This window comes from Diabrotica undecimpunctata, chromosome 10 (assembly GCF_040954645.1).
Source record: "Diabrotica undecimpunctata isolate CICGRU chromosome 10, icDiaUnde3, whole genome shotgun sequence".
NCBI classification, from domain to species: Eukaryota; Metazoa; Arthropoda; class Insecta; order Coleoptera; family Chrysomelidae; genus Diabrotica; species Diabrotica undecimpunctata.
This window is the reverse complement of record NC_092812.1, coordinates 18,154,069-18,176,019: the sequence shown is the minus strand read 5'-3', so window position 1 is coordinate 18,176,019 and position 21,951 is coordinate 18,154,069. Positions and strand designations below refer to the sequence as shown.

Below are 21,951 nucleotides of genomic sequence, written 5' to 3'. Positions count from 1 at the left end.
GTTATGGTAACCGCAACATTTTATAGAGTGAATTCCCATTGTACAATTTTTAGTGAATAAGTTTGAAATATATATATATATATATATATATATATATATATATATATATATATATATATATATATATATAGAATAGCTTATTAAAGTCAATTAAAAATACGAGACGTATTTCAAAAAGTCTAAAAAAGTGAAATCCAGGCGATATAAATGGTGACTCATATTTCCGCATACAAGTGGTATACTGTGTACTTTCTGTTTCAAAAGAAATCAAAGCAAATAAATGACAAAACCGATTCGAAAATACTGTGATTTATTTGAACGTGGTGAAATGAACATCTGATTGAAATATCCACAAGGGGCATCGGAATAGCGAACAGCTTCATATCTACGAAATCAGCACAATTGTACTTGTTTTCATTTTATTTTAACACCGTTCCCTCGCGAGAAGCTATTCTGTATAATCCCATTACCGTCATCATCCCTACATATAGCCAAAAAAACCATAACTATTGATTATAAAGAAAATAGATTCGAGTACAGATTCGGACTGTAGAATTTTCTAAACAAAAAAATCACGGAAAATCAATTAGGGGTAGTTTGCGTGTCTCCAATATTATATTATATTTTTAAATTATAATATATATATATATATATACATATATATATATATATATATATATATATATATATATATATATATATATATATATATATATATATATATATAAGATTTCTTCCGTTTTCCGATACAAATCTTCCGTGTATGACTTGGTATCAATATAATGTTATAATTCATGGGCTACGTATTTAACACGCTATTATACGGTGTAGAGGCCTAGACTTTCAAACAGAACAACATAAAAAATATTGAAAGTTTCGACATGTGGTGCTACCGTCGAATGCTGAAGATAAGTTGGGTTGAAAGAGTCACAAACTTTGAAGTAATGCGAAGGATAGGAAAAGACCCAGAAATTTTGTCAACGATCAAACGAAGAAAACTCGAATATTTGGGTCACCTGATGAGAGGACATAAATATGCATTACTTCAAAATATAATGCAAGGAAAAATAGAAGGAAAACGGAATCCAGGCCGTAGAAAAAAGTCATGGTTGCCTAATTTGAGAGAGTGGTTTGGCTGTACCACTAATGAACTCTTTAGGTCAGCTGTAAACAAAGGTCAGGATAGCCTTGATGATTTCCAATCTCCGATAGGAGTGGCACAAGAAGAAGAAGAAGAAGAATGTTATAACGTTATTTCTTTATTCTGTACGTCTTCAGACAGTCGGGTGGGTACAAAATCCTACACGGAAAGCCAGCGAATTGTCCTGTTATTTCCCATTTCTTGAGTGATAAACTGCAAAAAGCAGTTTATCACCAAAAAACCGCATCTATTTTTATGGCTCTAAAACAAACGATTTACTACTATGGCTTTCTGTCTTTTTAAACTCAAAAGAATTAAATATAGATAACTGCGATCAAGATTACAGTTTAGTGAGGTAATGATGAATAAAATTGTAACTGACGAGAACTTCATTAATAAGATATGTTTTTCTAACGATGCAATATTTGCACTATGTGCGAATGTAAATTGCCAAATTTTAAGGTATTGTAGTGAGGTAAATTCGCACTGGATACGTGAAAACCATACTCAAAGACCACAAGATCTAAATGTATGGTCGGGTATAGCTGGTACTCACTTAATTGGACCGTTTTGTATAGAAGACACTTTAACAGGCGATAGTTATGAAATACCACTTAGAAATGAAATTGTACCTGCCCTGAAAAGTAAGTTTGGAGCCAATTGTAATGAGATATGGTTTCAACAAGACGGAGCTCCAGCTCATTTTGGTGTAAATGTTCGGCGTTATTTAGATCAGACATTTCCCGAACGATGGATTGGTATCAATGGATAACAGAGTATCCAGATATCAGTACTCATCGATTAAGTCTGGTAATAGGATTAAGCCAATCGTCTGTTTTTAGAATATTGAAGAGGGAAAGACTGCATCCATATCATTACCTCTCCTGTTTAGAATTTACCGTCAAGATTTACCTGCACCTCTAGAATTTGCTCAATTTTTACAAGATAAAAAAAATATCAACCCAGATTTTCTAGATACAATTTTTTTTACTGATGAGGCAAGACTAGGAATATTTAATTGAAAAAATAATCATTTATGGAATTCTGAAAATTCTCTTTCTAAGAGAGACACCCATTTTCAACACGACTTGAAGGTTAACATTTGATGTGCTGTAATATCTATGTGACCACTTAATAGATCCTTTTGAACTGCCAACCAATTTAAATGGTCCTCTGTGTTTAGATTTTCTTTAAGAAAATTTACACGACTTATGGATGGATTGGTCGTGTAAGGAGTTTGCTTGGCCACCAAGATGTCCTGATTTCAAACCGTTGGATTCTTCAATTTGATTGCAAATGAAGGCATTAGTTTACAACACAAGAATTAATTACCTTTTAGCATTGTGACAGAAAACAGAAGCCCCGACTGTGATTAAGCAAATAATAGACAATGGTTATTTGATATTAAGAGATCTTTGCGAAATCTGATCTCAACATTTACTTTAAAGTTTTCTGTTTTTTACTCCTATTACTTTACCTTGTTATTGTTACACATTTGAAAAAAATTTTATTGTAAAATTAAAATTCATTGGACTATTTCGAAGCAAATAATCGAATTACATGAATCAATTTACAAGAGTATTTGTTTGTAGAATTATATTATATAACGCTTTTTCATATTTGTCTATTATTTTACTCATGGTTCACCCGAAAAAAAAATTGCTTTGATTTACTAATATAACCAAGTGTAACTAGAGTAGTGTTGCCCAAATGCAAGAACAAGACGAGACTTAGACAGTCTTGGTCTTGGTCTTGCGCCAATACACCTGGTCTTGGTCTTGGTATTGCACTCCCGGTCTTGGTCTTGGTCTTGGTCTTGGTCTTGCAGCAAGAGACTTGCAAGTCTTGCAGTTACCCATTAGCCTATTGCTATTTATTAAACGTTACTAGGAAAGTTTGAAGCCATGATCTAAGCGATCCGTGCCTATGCTCCAACTAACCCAGCTATCTACCATGCCCCCACGAAAGTCAATCAAACATGGTTAAAACACAAAAAAACCAAATTAATGACATAAACTTGACTGTATTTTAAAGAACATTTTCTGTCTAGAAAGGTATTGATGGACCTCCACCATATATAAAATGGAAATCTTAAAAAAGATTGGTACGTGGCAAAAATCCACATACAGGTATCAAGGCCACATATTCTTTAGGTGATAAGATAACAAACTATAATCCACTTATTAAAGCAACATAAATGTTGTTAACAATCTTAGCTCTACTTTTATATAAAAAAATAACTTGAAAAAATAAAGAATAGGTAAGAAAGCAATGATAATCAAAAGAAGTTATTTTAAATTTAGGAGATATCTACTTAATAAATACATTAATTTACCAAAATAAAGTAGTAGGAACATTTTTTTAGGAACCAGAATTTTGGTTTTTCAGGAAGAAATATTTGTAATTATTTTTTGTGAAAAGATATTAGATGCTTCCTTAAACCTCAAGTGTTTCTGTTTTTCATTTTCATTTTAACCTTTCTATGTAGGCACAATTTAAACAAAGCAATTTGGGATGCATTATTTCGAATAACTCATCAAATTTGCTTCTAGGTCTTTTAGATCTATAATTCCAACGCTCACTACTCCGACTAAAACTATTTGAATCTTTGTCCCCCATGTCAAATTGTAAACTTGTCAAATGAAGTTTAGTGATGTCGAAAAAGTTACTACTACTATAAATGTCCGTTACTATTCAATACACTAAGTATGTAATAACAAACCGAGAATTATATATCGTTACTTCGTTATTCTAAATATTTCGGTATTTTGTTTACACGATAAGTGACATTATCTGTTATTAATAAACATTTGAATATTAGTCGCGCTCTTTCAGCAAATTTGGTTTAAACGAATGATCTCATCGCACACTCAGCAGAAACAATGTTTAGTCTTAGGCCGATAAGATTTGTTTATTTAGATTCCTCCTAACTAAATTATAATGGGAAAAAATTGAATTATTAAGTGGGTGTCCGTAATAATAAGTGTTATATTTTTTATTAGCTAAGGTGACATATTTTTAAAAAATTTCGATACAATATTACTGTCGGCGTAGCGATGCAAGATTATTTTATAATTAGAGGGCGGCTATTCTCAAAATCTGGACAATTAATTTCAGAGCGAAGAAGTCGTAACGCAAGAACAAGACCAAGACTGCAAGACCAAGACCGACTTTGGGCAACACTTAACTAGAGCCATCTATTAGCAATGCTAAATTAGAGTCTAAATTAGCAATTGTCATTTTTAAATAAAAATTGTGAAAACTTACTGTATACAAAAATAAAAATGTAAAAACAATAAAGAACATTGACAATAGTTTTTATTGTGATGTTTTTTAATTATATTTAAAAAACAACCCTCATATTTGACATCGGTCGTTTGGTTTAGCCCTAAACTCAAATCTAAACCACAAATTTCGATCGGCACTGGACTGTGGCCAGGCCTATTGCGATGTCCCTCGGGAACCGATTCGATAATTCAACCAAAGAATTGTTTCTGTCGGCATCTGCGTTTGTCCAATTTACGGTCTAAGGATGAAGATCTCTAAGAATAAAAAACGTATAAAATATAGAGTATTTTCGCTTTATTGTCAAAGGGGCTTCAATATAAAGTACATAAAGAATGACTGTTTTGTTTTAAAAATGTTTTTAAGCAGAGTGAACAATGTTTGTGTGGAGTTTTTAGTAGATGTTTTTTATTTATTTATTGCAACTTAAAATATATTTAACAAATACATACAACCATAAGTAAATATGCTGTAAGGAGGGTTTGACTCGCTTGTATCATCCAATATGTTGTACATGGTTCACTGTAAATATCTTAAGTCTCCTTTCTAGACTTTTAAATCTTCTTCATAGTCCTAAAGTATTCTTTCTACTGGTTGGAGGGATCTGTAATGTGCTGCTGATATATGTATATTTGCATTAAGTGTTATTACTTTTTTTTAGTTACTTATAGTATGTTTAGATTATGTAGAGTTTAGTTTGAGACATACCAGAAGAAAGGCACCAAGTTATTATTCTGAGCATTTTTGATTGGAAAATTTAAAGGATCTTTGTGTTGGATATTTTACTGCACACCCATAGTTATATGCTGTATGTCCACATTGGTTTTAAGATTGTCCTGTAGATGGTTCTTTTGTTATTTTTATGTTTTAGCCTCATGCTTTAAATTAGATTAAGTTGAGGTCTCTTAGTTTTATATGTGTTTTCCACGTTAATTTCTCATTAAAATGACGTCCTAGATATTTGACTTATGTCAATTACATGTTGTTGTAATTATTACATGTGCTGACTTAGCTGAGTTTACTTTTATTTTCCATTTTCCTAGCCTATGATGTGGTAGGTTAAGATGATTTTAAAAAGTGGCTCAGTGGCTCTTATTGAATAAGCGTCTGAGGACAAACGTCATCGGTTAGAAGAACATTAGTTAGAAGAACAACAGTATTTAATAAATAAAGTACAAGCATAAGTTTCAAGTACCCTGCAGTGCGATACTTCTTCCGTATACAGTGATGAGTGTCTTACCACCCGGCTTTTTAACTTAAGAGATAGAAAACACAGTTACCTTGTGAAATAAAAAGAGATGAAACTCGTAGAGGTGAGAAATAATCGGAAAAACCTATAATTGATATTACATTACATTACCACTATCGATAGTCTCACACCTTTAGACGTTAGATTCGAGCTAAATCACCTCGGTCATAATTATTATGAGTAACGTCGAATGTGTGACGTAATTCCATTTTTTAATTTCGCATAAAGTAAAAACTGATTGACCACAATAAAGCAAAAATGTGAATAAAATAATTTAATTAATAGTGATTATTTAATCTAAACTTTTAAATTATTAACCAAGAATAATTTCTACTATGATTTGAGGAGTTTCATACACTCTTGTCACGGAATAATTATAAATCCTTCGTGGATTAGTAGTAAGAATTCGACATTGCGATACAGATATCGCAGACGATGAGAGTTCAAAACCCACATGTGGTTTTCTTTTTTTTTTTTTAATAATTTGAAATTATGCAAAGATCGTTTTGCTTTGAATCACTAAAGAAAACTAAACAAAAACTAAAGTTAAAACAAAAAATCTTATTGACAAAACAGTATCGTCGTACTTTCGAAAATAAAGTAAAAACTTTTAAAGAATGTTTAAATAAGTAAAAATTCTACAAAAATAAAAAAATATCCGTGGCCACTAATCAATCGATTAGGAAAAGTCGCACTGAGATATTCACTGACGATGCGAGAATTATGTGCAGGACAACCATCGTGTTGAAACCATATGGAATCGAAAGGTATTGGTAAATTACAAAGGGCTGGGACAATTTCATTTTGCAGAAGTTCCGTATTTCCGCCCAGTCAACATACCGTCTATAAAAAATGGACCAATGACATGATTCCCTATTATGCCTCCCCAAACATTTACTTTTCGAAGACGCTGGGTAGGAGCGACATAAATCTGACGAGGATTTCCTCGAGATCAATACTTAGCATTGATTGAATTGTGACGGCCCTGCAATGAAAACGTACATTCATCGGTGAACAAAACGTTCTCTAAAAAATGTTCATCTTGATGTGACATTTCCATTGCAGTTTGACAAAATTCTAACGTCTATATTGATCCCCAGGGAATTGTTCGTTGGATTTATGAAGTTTATAGGGACGGTATCGATGTCTTTACAAAATTTCACCTACTCTAAATCTTGGAATTCCACATTGTTCTCCGAGACGAGGTGTTGATTGGGTAGGATTTTGCTCAATACTTGCACAAATCAAAGTGTCCCTTAGTTCCAAATCTGGATTTACCTCCCTTCGTCTGCGAACTCCTCTTGGATCGAACAAGGATCCATAAGTAAAAAAATTACGTATAATAGACTGAATTGTTGATCGTGCTGGAGCCGGCCTATTTGGAAACATATTTACAAATTGTTGTCTAATCATGTTGTCTGATAATCCATTCACATGCCAGACAACAATTCGCACTTTTTCCTTGATCGTTAAAATCCTTTTCACGAATTGTGTTTTCAATAAAAAGTTTCTGTTTACCGTAAAAAACACTTCTCGATGTGTTATTATTTGATAACTTGAAGGTTTAATGATTTGGTTAGCTATAAAGCAGGTAGCTGTTCGCGCGCATCCATTCCAATGTCGTCAATTGTTTTGAAAATCATTACGTGTACAGAGGAATTGATATTAACACTGAGAATTTAGTGATGGATTTGACATTAAACAGTCTTCAATGGATTATTTTCCATTCACAACTGAAGACTGTAAAACTGGAATTGAACTTGAAATATTTTGTATTTCTATTTTATAACATTGAAATAAGAATAAATTGTAAATAATGAGTTTTTCGAAAACTTGTTACTTAATATGTATAATATTTTCTATTATTTTTGATTGAGTAAAACAAAAATTTTACCCTTGTGTGAATTGAAACCCAGTCTTCTTATCAATAGACAACGTCTCTAACTATTACGCCAACTCCACATACAACAATTGTTTTCGGACTGATCATACCTATTTAGTTTATTCAAATATTTCAGTTGAGTTATTTTTATTATTAAATAAACTTAAAGATTTATAATTTAAAATCGCTACTAATTAATGTTTTTTACTATAATATATCTTAATATATTTAATCATTTATTCTAACATCAGAAATTATTAAAATAAATATTTTCGAGGTCATCCGTATAATTATGACTGAAGTCAAATAGACACGTCTAATAACTAGCCTTATCTCGTACTATCTCACAACTTAATCTGTCTTCCATCCTTTCCGCTATTTTGCCGGGTGGTAAGACACTCATCACTGTATATTCTGAGTATTCAACACTTTTAATATGGAGCGTACACAGTTGATCAAAATTATTTGCCAAAACCCCGGTACACTGCATGCTGCTGAACTCTTGTCTAACGGCCCCTCTGCCAAGCGCTTCCCATTTCCTTTGAGCCGAAAAAAGCCTAAGCTCTTTTATTTCCTTGTCGAACAAGAGACGTTGTCATCAGATAATTTAACAGCGACATTAACTTGAAAATAACGCTCGTGAAGGTATGTTTTTAAGATTAGATATAGTTCATCTGACAAACGCTGTTTTAATTTGTACAATAATCCTGTATGTCAAACTTAGTCAAAAGCTTGGTGTATGTCAAGAAATATTAGGGTAAACATTTTTTTGTTTTTACGCTTGCTTTGATTTTATTGAAGATTCTGTGACATTGTTGAATTATAGAGTGGTTTCTGGAAATCTGAATTGGTGAGATGGGATGAAATTCTCTAACTGCAGTGTGTCTTGTATTCTGTTGAATAGAAGTCATCAGCTACAGCCCAATAACAACAACTACTACAAGTGAGCCAAACAACAACAAGAATTCCATTCGCTGAAGCTGCTGCGCTAGCAGCAGCTGCGCAGATGGCAACATCATATAGACTGTGTCTATAAACGAAAACATTTTGCGCTTCTATTACAAAGTGACGAACCTCGGTCGAGACACGATTGACTATCGACAAACATCTGTATGTCAGATTTTGCAGGAAGTACCCAGAGATTAAATTATGTGAACAGCCAATAGCAGATCAATACCAGATAATTATAAGAAATATTCTTAACCGAGAGACTTGACGCGATACCATCAGAAGCGAAGTCGAACGGAGGATTCATAACCAAGAGCTATTTGTAGATCAAATCCCCAATGTGTATTAATTCCTAAGCTTATCATACACTAAACTCAACCTGTTAATACGGAGCATTACAACGAGTTGTCCTGCTCGAGAATGGGACGAACTCACTTAGCAAACTACCCTTACCAAAAATAAACTCTTGTAAGTAACTACGAGTGCTTGAACTAGAAGCCCATATATTATAATATTTGCATATGCTGATTTACGGATCAACAACAGCAATTGCTAATATTATGTGCATTAAGATCAGAACACGATGGGTTACTAATATCGGAAGGACTGAAAACAGAATAGCACCCTGGGAAAAACGACTGCTGAGGAAAATTGAATTATTGTGCAGGGTTACTGGACAAATTACAGAATATATTTGAGGAGTAAGAAGTCGAAAAGTAATTAAGAGAGATAATGAAATAATTCTAAACTCTACAAGACACTCATAATATAATCCGGAAAACAACATAGCTCAACACTGCCTGGACACATTAAAATAAACACTCTCCGTTTATTCAGGTTGCCTAAGAAGATACAACGAGCAACAACTGGAAATGCGACAATATACTTTTTGAGCATGCATAGAAGGCTTTCTATAGAAAACTGAATTTCACTGTAGAAAATAAAAATAAATCCTACTCAAGCTAAAAAGAAATTCATAAGTTTTGGGAAAACCAATTTTTGACGCCAGCTACTTATAATAAAAATGCTGGATGGATTAAAGACACGACAAACAACTGTCAACACTACAGTAATATATTCCTTATACGCTTTTCACCTCTGAAGAAGTCTTGAACATTATCAAAGAGTTTCCAAAGAACAGAAGATAACTGAAAATCTCCTGGACAAGACGAAGTTCAAAACTTCTAGCTAAAGAAGTTTTGGAGTGTTCATGAGCTGTTAACAATATTAATCAATCATGTTATTTCCAATTCGCAGGAAATACCATCATATCTTACTCAGGGAACAGCTTATCTAATACCGAAGGATCATAATAACACCCAAGATCCAGCCAAGTACCGCCCAATTACTTGTCTTTCATGTTGTGTAGCCCAGCGTATCTACCAACACTGTTTGCTGGACTCTGAGGTGTCCTTTGGTTTTTTACATGTTTTTATATCATGTGATTACCTGTATTTAATGCAGTTAAACGGCTTGATGCAATAAAATTTTGAGTGGCCATAATCTTGGCATCTTGTGCATTGTACAATGATATTTTTGTGTATTGATGCTTCGATTCCAATTTTTTAGTATTGCAAGAATTCCAATTTAAAGATTTCTTTGTTATTGTAATGAAGTTTCAGATCAACAATGAATAAAGATAATTTCTTTGTTGATTCGTATGAAGCAAGACTCTGATTACTATTATGTAAGCTCTCCTTTGATTTCTTTTTTGGTACGTGTAGTGGTATCATCTCTAACGTGGTGAATTGTTTTCCTAATGGGTGTCTTTGGAATGATTTTTATTCTGTTATTTGGTAAAGTTCTAATGTGGTAAGTTTACTTTTCAAAAGATACGAAAATATTCCCAATAAAGGTTTTACCAGAAAGGTACACTATTTTCTATATAATATTTTTAATTAATTTAAACTTTTTGCAGATGTTAATAATTTTACTTCAATAGTTTGGTGAAGACGCACTTAATTATGTATTATAGTTTTGACGAATTGTCTAAAACAAAACTTTTAAAATATTGGTGGAGGTGATCGTCAGTTTTTTAGCCAATTATGTATTTACATATTTATATTGGTTAAAGGTGGTGCTTCGTATTAATTTCAGAGGTGTTTGGCAACTAATTTTAATTTTTCTATCCTTTTCTACCAACGCAACGACTTAATCTCGTATTGTTGCATGTTTAAACGTAATTATTACGTCGCCAATTGCCACTGTCCCCTGGCCACTTCTGGTTCTCTTCCAAGTCTCTCACTCTCCCAACTTATCACTTAGATCCTTCTATAGAATTTTTCATACAAAAATCATGTTACGTCATTCAATATTTACGACTTCACAACTCCACAGGGTTGCCAAAACATCTGAATAGTTAATAACTGAGGAATTTGCAGAATCTCAACTATTTAATAATATACTAGTAATTGGATTTTTAAAATGAAGAAAATAGTCATATTTTTAAAATTTCTTTTTTTACTTTTCGGTAATGTGGAAAACGAGATACGTTTAAATCATAATGTTATAAAAGATCACATAAAAATGTATAATTTTAAATAAAATAAATCAATAACTTTCGTTGTGTAATAATTACATCTAAATTGGGGAGAATTCAATGTGACATTAAAAAGGGCTGGGAAAGCAAGTGTGATAAAAAGGAAATATAAAGTGGTATATAAAAGAAAGAAGAAATATTGTGAAATGAATGGACAGAATTGCTAGAGTGTAAAATGGACAGAAAGCTCAACTGGTTTAAAGATTTCAGGAATGAATTGGATGACTTTCAGGAGTACCCAATCGAATTGCATTGTGAAGGGGCCCTCCAAAAGAAGCTAAAGAATACACCAAAAGCTAATAGTCGGTCTCGAGGTATAAACTACCATTTTGTAAAGGTATCTCAACTTATAAAATAAACAGAAATAATAAAACTTATACATCAATATTCTTATTATCCAGATACATCCACATAGTAAAGAAAATCCACACATAATATACATATTTACATTGAATTAAAAAAATACAATTATTTATTTATTAACGGGTATCACATAATTATATATAAAACATTATAAAATGATAAATTATTGTTGTTTGTTTTTTTTATAAAATGATAAATTATACTAAAAACTATGCAAGCAATAATAAATTACAAATTGAAAACCGTCAACAAAAAAGAGGGTCAAAATACGAAAGGTAGCAATAAAAGGGATCGAAGATGAAAACAAAAATAAAGATTACCAAGAAATATTTAACAACAGACAATAAAATAAAGCAAGGCATGAAAATAAATGTGAGGAATGGGAAACATGAAAAAAGCCATAAAATATGCAATCAAAGAACTACTAAGCATGGAGAAAAAGCAAAAAAGAAAACACATCTATTTTATATATCCTTGTGATATGACGATTTGTAATTCCACATTTTTAAATATTTTGCTACAAAGATGGCAGACTCCTTAGAGAATTTCAGAGTTTATTGAACTAGATAGAGTACATGAATCTGCAATTTCTTGCTAAAACGAACTCTTAATAATAATAATATCTAACGAATGGACAAATATGACTAACCTTTTACCATCTGTTGTTGTAGTTTTGACACTTCTTTTGTCTTTATTTTGCCATGAACGACATACTATACCATTTTGGATGATCCATGTGTCATCAATTAAAACAAACTTATACAAAGAAGCTTCTTTCTATGCAATATAATTTTTTAAAATAAAGTTTTATTACTGCAATATTAGGAATTTCTATAAGTCCTGTAATAATAGTCCATCATTATAATAATCTCCATAATGATATATAATGGACACCTAAAACATCTGCTTCTTAACCAAGATGTGTCTTAATAATCTTAAAATTACATGTTTTTCTACAAAGAAAACACTATAGTTAATAAATATTTCTTAAGAACAATCATTCTGTCTCCATTTGTAAATTTCTCAAAGTTCTTACTTGTTTTGTACTTGTCGTAAATAAATTTACGAATACCACTGACATTTAACTTCTGTTTCAGTTTTTGTCTTTTTTTTAAAGGAAAAAAGGCCATTTTTTCTTTATTGATCAAAAAAACCAATAAAAAGCCACCAGCTCTCTACAGCGACTATTCAGTTGTTTTGGCATTTTTCAAACACAATCATAACATACAACAATAACTAGTTTTTAAAGCTGTTAAGCTATATTTAATATGTATTTATAAATACAGTTATACAAAGAAGTATATTGCGGATCTTGACAAACAGATCAAAACAAACATGAACACAATTCGTACTATAACATTATAAACTATTGATTACCACACCGATCATTGAACACTGCAAACCTGTTTGCCAATCCATCACCATATCATTTAAACGTCAAGTTGTCCCATATCAATGGCATACTATTGTCGAATCTATTTAATTAAAATGATTATATATTATTCAAATAATAAAATAAATTAGACAATAAGTTATATAAAAATATATAAAAATTAATCTCTAAAATTGACACGAACAAGCTGAATTTTGCTTAAAATGTTCATTTTAGGACCCCAAAAGACAGGCAAAAAAGTTTTCCACTCATACACCTGGGCTTCTCCCTAAAACCCTTTTGCGGGAGGGAAAACATATATTTTCCGTCCGAAAAAAATGTTTATTAGCACTTTGTAAAATAAACCGTTCTCTTAGAAACAACACTTAAAGCAACCGGCAATTTTAACAGTCAGTTACGCGGGCGAAATCTATTTTTGAAAATATCGTTTGATTAAGTGTCCTATTGACAAAACCAAAATACGTTTTAAAGGTGAAGGTGCAGCATTTGTGTGCAATTTTTGCATTTTGTCGTAAATAAAGTCAGTTTTTATAAAGCTGTTAAATAAATAAACGTTGCGCGATTTTTGCCACTTTTTACGATTATCATGATGTCAACAAAATATATCACTTCAATTGACGAGTCACTATAGAATTTTCTTTGTTAGAGCCCAATCTTCAGAACCTATAACATACAATGTCGATTAAAAGTTTTGGCTACAAACAGGTATTTAAAATATGCCTAAAAAACGCTGCATTTAAACTTTCACATAACAAACAATCTAATACGTTTTAAACTGCCTTTTTTTGATTGCACAAGTATATAGTTCGAAACGGCACAACTTCAGCTACAAATTCCACCTAATCCAATCTTTCTGGAAGCATTTCCAATGATGTTAGGTCATAGTATCGTAAAAGTTTAAATTCAGCCTTTCTTAGGCACATTTCAAATGCCTCACGTTTGTTGTTAAAAATCGAGCAACTTTTCTTTATGTAACAGCTTTTGCAACAAAGCAAAAATTGCACAAAAAAGATGTGGCTTTAACACCTTTAAAACGCATTTTGATGGTAGGGCACTTTGATCAAAATAAATCTAATTTTTGGTCGAGTTAATACAAATTTCATTTAAAGAATTGATTTCGCGCGTACGTGACATTTAAAATCGCCGCTCGCTCCAAGCTTTGTTTCTGAGAGAACGAGTCATTCTACAGAAAAAGTACCAATAAAAATTTTTTTTAATTATTTCAGCTACATTTTTTGTTTGAATTTTTTTTCTACAGCATGCAGATTTTTGGTAACTTGATTTTCCCCCCTACGAGGGAAGTGTTAGGGGGAAGCTTGGGTGTAGGAGTCGCTCTTACTTTTTTTCATATCTTTTTGGGCTCTCAAAATTGACATTCCAAGCAAAATTTAGCTAATTTGTGTCGTTTTTAGAGATCAAATCTCTCACGACTAGACATGATGCGAATTAATACTTAGATCGGTTGGATTTTTATTTTTAATTTTATTTAATTCTCCCAAATTTAATTTTAAACGTTTCATATTTGTATTATTTTTAATAAATTGTTCTATTTTAGCTTAGTGAATTTTTCCTTTGCCGTTTTTCATATTTTTTCTTAATAGTTTTTTGAATTCTATGAATTCTATTTTGTTTCCATTTTTCAACTAATATTTTTCTTTTGGTCATTTCGTTACTTAAGACGTATCATTTAATACAAACTTTTATAATATTTATGAAAGTAAAAGCCGTATAAAATATTTGCAATAGTCCTAAAATATAAATTAGTGGACCCTAGGAAACATTATAACTTCTGTAGAATCAAACAGTGTTTCCTTTCTGGTGTGTTTCGATCCCACCTCAGTTCATTACTTTTCACTTTATTCATCCTATGGGACCGTTGTCCCATACGTAGAATCTAAATTTCAGCTTCTTTCACTCGAAACTCGCCCTATGGGAACACTGATTTCAACTGCTTTTACCGTTATCGCTGATAAAAAGTTAAATAGTGTACCCCATTCAACATTAGTAATATTGTTTTTGTTTATTTGCGTATAGGGTTCACGTAACGAAAAAATAAAGGTTTGTTTTCTAATATAGTGAATAATTTAAGTTGCTAAAACCTTAAAATTTTACCAGATTTACTGAAAGTTGACTCTGTGACATTGCCGTGAAAAAGATTGTCCAAAAATACCAAAAAGAAACTACAGTTCTTTTTATCTCTTACGTTTATTCTCTTTACTTGGCACATTTAGTTTAATTTCTTATAATACAATATTTGTATCAAAAATAATATATGCGAGCGAACAAATACATCAATAAACAATACACTAAACGCGATGAGAGAACAAATTAAACTCAAAATGAAGCATTTGAAGAATGTGACAGGAAAACCAAGATTGGACCAAATAACAAATGAAAATATCAAAAAGAACAATAATAATAATGAAATCCAAAAGCTGTACAAAAAGCAAAAAAAGATGACGGATAAAAGATGGATAAACTAGATCATAGGTATAGAAGGAAAAACCATATCAACAGATAAAAAATTGTGGGAAGACCTGAACAACTTGAAAAGATGAGGAGTTAGAAAATATAAGAAAAATATAATTTGAAGGAAAGAAATCTTCTCATAAAAATCTTAAAATTCGCTTGAGAATAAATTAGTATATATATATATATATATATATATATATATATATATATATATATATATATTAAGAAATTGACTTCCGTGGGCATGGTAGATAGCTGAGTTAGTTAGAGCATAGGCACGGATCTCTTAGATCGTGGCTTCAAACCCTAACCGGTGTCAGTTTTTTAGACATTTATTAATTTGGTTGGTCTTTATTATGGCTATGTTAATTCAAGCTTAAAACGCACTTGTTCTGTTACGTTGTTCTAAGATTGAAAGGAACTTTTAATAAATAACAATAGGCAAGGGGTAACTGCAAGACTTGCAAGACTCTTGCTGCAAGACCAAGACCGGGAGTGCAATACCAAGACCAAGACCTAGACCAGGTGTATTGGCGCAAGACCAAGACCAAGACTGTCTAAGTCTCGTCTTGTTCTTGCATTTGGGCAACACTAAATCAATGACAAAAAAGATACACAGAATCTAAATAAAATATATTTTAATCTGATTTAAATATATATCAAATGTAATATTACTTATTGCCTAAACCCAAGAAATACTAATTTTATATTATATATATATATATATATATATATATATATATATATTTAGTGGATTTTCTTGGGTTTAGGTTCATAAAAAAATTTTTATTTGATATTAAGACATTTTAACACAAACTACAAACACTACAAAATATATTTGACATTAACTGACAATAAATTGTTTTGATGTAATTTTTCCATAGCCATCTCTGGATTTAACGTAATTTTGAAAAAATCATAACATAACTGAATGCATAGTCAAGGTTTGGTGAAATTTTTTTTATTGTTGAAAATAAATAAAAAACCATAAATATACAGGATGGTTAAAATGTTTTATTGTTTATACAGTAAAATTAATTTATATTATTCAGAATTTTATAGTTAATATTGCTTAACTGCCCCGTGTCTACCTTGTTATTTATTGACTCTTTTTCTTTATTGATTGAAAAAAGATTGTTTTTGGAAATGTGCCACATCAATAAAGAAAAAGAGTTATGATAATATTGCTACAAAAGCGATATTTTAAATGATATATAATTACAAATCGTAAATAATATTGTTTTCTACAACAAACATAATCTATTGATGTCATAAGGATAATCAAAATATGTAAAAATTAGTGACAACTAAATAATGGGACAAAATGAAGTAACTGCTAAAATCCACACAAAATACGACAATTAGGCCACGAAAGAAATACATAGAATTCTATGGGTACAAAGAGTTGCTAATGTTGAGGTACTTCGTCGCAGGTGTAAACAAAAAGAGTTGAAACTAAGAATAATCAAAGAGAGGAAAATGCAATACTTGGGTTATGTGTTGAGTGGCGAAAGATACGAATTATTCAAGTTATAGTGTGAATCTTATTATTTCAATAAAATGTTGCGTGGTATCTCTACAAATTCAAAAATTCATGAGTTGGTGATTAAAAATCATTGCCGCAATAAAACAATTCCTGACGTGTCCAATGAAAGTAATATTCATAAAACTACAGCGTTCAATATAATTAAGCATTATGAGGAAACATAAAGTACCTTAAATAAAAAATATAAATGCCCCGGTCGTGTAAAACTAGTTTCTGCTAAGAATAGGAGAATATTAGTAAAATGTTGTAAAAAAGGTGGAAGAAATCCTCTTTGAAGTTAAAGTGAAATTACTAATCAGTTATGCATTGATTAATGATCAGTGTAGTAGTGTCTGGGTGCTCGGGAGACTGAGACCTCGGAAGACCTGACATGATGACCAGATAGTCAGAAATACGTATTTACGATTGCCTTCCACCTTGTACACCTATTTTGTTGCGAGATTTCCTTATTTTAAATATAACTTCCTGTATTTTATAACAGATTTCGATAGAACAGTTCTTTTTCATTCCCTCGATATAGGATTTTGCTACCATATACTGAGTGTTTTACGAGATATGACCAATTCTATTTTGAAGCAGTGTCCGATTTGACACCCTGTATCTTTATAAATAATAAAATTTTAAACATTTTGTTTAGTAAACATTTTTTTAACAGTGTTTAATTTACACAGTACTTTTGCAAACCTATTTTACAATATTTAATATAAACTTTTTAATCGTTTAATTATGTGATTTGATAAAATAAACCTTTTTATTCAATTTAATGCTTTCAGAATTTATATAGACCCTAACATATATGTCTTTACTAGATATAGCATCAAACTTACAAATATAAAGATGTCCAGCAGAGCATATTAATTTTATATATTTATGTATCTGAACCATAAGACACTATGTCCACTTTTTTGTTAAAATGAATATTTTATGAATCCTGACGTACTTTTGGTTCAGTACTTGTATGGCAGAATGAATTGGCACCAGAAGTGTGGGTAAAGGGAATAATATTTTCGTTGTATAAAAAGGGTGATCAACTGGAGTGTAAGAACTATAGAGACATTACTCTGTTAGCATCTGCGTATAAAATCTTCGGCAATGTATTGTTTCAAAGACAAACATTTTACAAAGGATATTGTAGGTCAATATCAATGCGGATTTACTGCTGAAAAGTCAAGTACACATCAAATTCTAACACATAAGCAGATTCTAGGAAAGTCACTCGAATATAACATAGAAACACACCATTTCTTCGTGGACTTCAAAGCAGCCTATGAAAGGTTGAAAAGAACTGCATAATACATAATAGACTTTAGGATCCCACCTAAGTTAGTTAAGTTGATTCAACTAACAATGCAAAACGTAAGCTCATGCGTTAGAATTGAAGAAAAAAACTCTACACTCTTTGACATTAATAATGGTCTAAGACAGGGTGAAGCGCTAGCGTGTCTCCTCTTTAACATTGCCTTTAGAATTAGAATTAGAATGAATGGAACTATTTTTAATAGATCGATGCAAATTCTCGCATTCGCTGATGATATAGTTATAGAGGGCAGAAGTATGGGAGACACGGTGCAGTGTTTTACAAGTGAATTAGGACTTTTGGTAAACGAGGAAAAACGCAAATATATGTTAGTTTCTAAAAACCGAAAACCCGAAATATCTAACAGAGAATTCAAATTAACAACCATACCTTTGAGCAAGTCAAAGAATTCACATATCTTGAATCGCTAGTAAACGCAACAAACACGACAAGCGACGAAATAAAAAGACGCATAGCAATAGCAAACAGAACTGTTCACGGTCTCCAAAAACATTTAAAAAATAAAAATCTAAAACGTGCAGTAAATGCTCAATATATACAAGACCTTAATAAGACCGGTTTTGACGAAATGTGGACCTTATCTCAAAATGATGAAAGACTTCTTGGTATTTTGAGAGAAAAATTATTAGAAAGATTTTTGGGGCCGTAAATGAAAATGGGCTATGGCGTCGAAGATACAACTTTGAACTATATCAGTTATACATCGATCCAGATATAGTGAAATTCGTTAAAGTGCAGAGACTTAGATGGGCTGGACACATTAATACACGAAGAGATTAACATTTTCGAAGAAGTAGAGGACGACCACCAAGGAGATGGATTGATGATGTGGAAGAAGACCTACAGTTTCTAAGGGTCAGAAGATATAGGGAAATTGCCAGGAATCTATAGGAGTGGTGACTTCTTTGTGAGTAGGCCAAGATCCACAACTGATTGTCGAGCCACTTATGAGGATAGTGTACTTTTAATACTGTTTCCAGAGATATATGGCACTATGTCCTAGCTCCACTAGAATCTATATTATACCAAAGATTAAAACATTATGTGCCTTCTCTAGATGGAGGCATACAACACTATAAATACTTAGTCTCTTATGCTCCTAAAGTAACAAAAAATTTCACACCCGTTTAACAACGTTATGTCCACATGTTAAAATTAAACTAGAATTTGACAACAAACATTAACGGTATGACCGCTTTTGTTGATTACAATTTTTGTATTTTAAGCGTTTTTTTCGATAATTAATAGAGTTCCCGGGCTAAAAAACTTGAGACAATTTGTGCAATATTGCATAGATGTCAAAGATTAGCACGTTTTAGAAGCAGAGAAAATCTGAGGCGAAAAATTCTACTCTGATTTATAGTTTTAATTTTATAAACGACAAGATTAATGTTTTTAAGGCAATGTTCTTGAATATTCTTTGTATTTCAAACATTGCTGTTGTTAAGACAATAAAAAACGCCTGAAAGTGGGTCTTATTCAACCCAATATAAGAGGAAAACAGGTAACAGCAACTAAAACACCTAAACTGGTTAAGAAAAGTGTCAGGATGCATATTGCATATATTCTAGTATATGAGAGTCTTTGCAGTAGAGAAAAAAAGAAATTATGAAGGCCCTGAATTGACTATAAACAAACTATATAAATTGTATGTGCAATCATGTATTGAACAAAAAGTAGAGAGTGAGTGGCTAAAAAGCGGCTATACAGAAAGATCTTTAATACATAATTTAATTTATCTTTTTAACTACCAGAGGTAGACACGTGCGATGAGTGCGACACTTTTTACGCTAAACTGAAAAGTGGTTTGTCTGATGAAAAATGCTGATAGTGATTTAGTAAATTCAGCAATACAAGTGCTGTTAAGCATGAATTTATAGATGTGTCTTTCAATACCCTTACTATCATGTGGTTTAACATTTTATAAGAGAAAGCTTAACTTCACTATCCGCAATGCTTCCTGTATGATGCGGGCCGAAAGTAAAGGTGGCCGCCGGGGGAACGAGTTGGCCTCTGAGCTTATATTTGCAATAATATTGGCAGTATTGAAGAAATCACTATATGGTCTGATAACTGTTGCGACCAGAACAAAAACATGGCGCAGTACACTAATTCCTGCATCCTGATAACACGCATTACCAGTACCCCCTACCAGGCGCAGATGTTGAGGTCGACGTAATAGAACCAAATTATTAGTTCTAAGCTTTATTGCTCGTATTACCAGACACAGGTAGTATATTTTATTATATGAACGTTTATAATATTTATAAATAACGATAAAAATGTCGTTTTAAAGTTATACAAAAAAAATTTAACCGAAACTACTGTCAGGTATAGTACAACTATTTAGTACATTATCTTACTAATAAAATACCAATTTTCAAAACTTGGAAAATATAATACCAAGGGTGACAAAAACATTTTTTGCTCTTTACCAACGTTTTTATTTATGTGACATGGTGCCTTATGGTTCCGATGTACCGATATGTAATTGCCACTTTGAACTTTAAGTGTATAGTTATTAGTTACCATATTTACAAGTACTACTTTATAAAAATTTGTCAACAAACTAAAATATATTAATCGTTGTTTCTTTTTCTATTACAGTATACTGGAATTACGAAAAGAAAAAAGTCGGGACGCAGCGAGATCACGTCGAGGAAAGGAAAATTACGAATTCTACGAATTGGCGAAAATGCTCCCTCTTCCTGCCGCTATCACCTCTCAATTAGATAAGGCTAGCATCATAAGACTGACCATTTCATATCTCAAATTAAGGGACTTCTCAGGACACGGCGAACCGCCATGGAGTAGGGATGGACCGCCTACGAACAAATCTTTAAAAGGTAAGTCATTTTGAAATTATGTAAATCATAATATTTATGTACCGCTCCTTCTACTTGTTGGATTGACGTTAATAAAAGAATGGGTGTTTTCGTAAGGTGTAGCAAATCCATACGTCTATAAATTTCAATATTTAGTGTCAGTCATCTCTGACAGATTGAGATTTAACACTGTGTTAAGCCAAAAATTTGCAGAATTTAGGATAGTAAGTGATTGATAATTACTAACTTCCCTTTAATCACTTTCGGTATAAGCCACATTTCACCACCATATAGATCATGATCATTCTGGTTTTACAACCCTGCGTTGGTCCTAGCCTCTTCCAGAATTTCTCTCCAGTCGTCCCTATACATCGCCTTTCTCCGCCAAGTACGTATTCCCATATTTCTCATGTCTTCATCGATGTTATCAAAGAACCTTGTTCTGGGTCTTCCTCTTCTTCTCTGGCCAAAGGGTCTATCAAGGAGCGTATTTCTAACTGGATCATTTTGTTCCATCCGCATTACATGCTCTAACCTGGTATATTCTATAAAGTTCGAAGTTGTATCGTCTTCTCCACACTCCATTGTCATTCACTGCTCCATAGATTCGCCTGTTTTCATTATTTTTTGTCCAGGTCTCTGAACCATATGTTAGGAATGGGCGTATTATTGTTTTGTAAAGTTTTATTTTTGTATTTCTTGATATAATTGTAGATTTAAGGTGGAGATTAAACCCAAAATAGCATCTGTTGACCGTGCAAATTCTGCGGTTTACCTCTGCGGTAGTATTATTTTCAATATTAGCGCTCCCAGGTATACAAATTCGTTCACTGCTTCGATGACGTCGTTTTCTATAACAAGTGGAAGTACGTTTTGTGGCTGCGTGCTTTTTTTATATACTTCGTTTTGTTGGTGTTTATTATTACACCCGTTTTTATAGCTTGTAACCGTTTCAAAAGATAAAAGAAAATCATTATAAATTTCAATAAT

At 31.9% G+C, this 21,951-nt stretch overlaps 1 protein-coding gene across 1 annotated transcript in view; it reads left to right on the top strand.

The window, feature by feature from the left end:
* Positions 1–21,951, top strand: part of trh (PAS domain-containing protein trachealess) — a 178,322-nt gene that overhangs the window by 34,925 nt on the left and 121,446 nt on the right. The window contains exon 2 of the mRNA XM_072545912.1: positions 20,744–20,982. Within this exon, the coding sequence (XP_072402013.1) occupies positions 20,744–20,982 (239 nt within the window). The remainder of the gene's footprint in view (positions 1–20,743; positions 20,983–21,951) is intronic.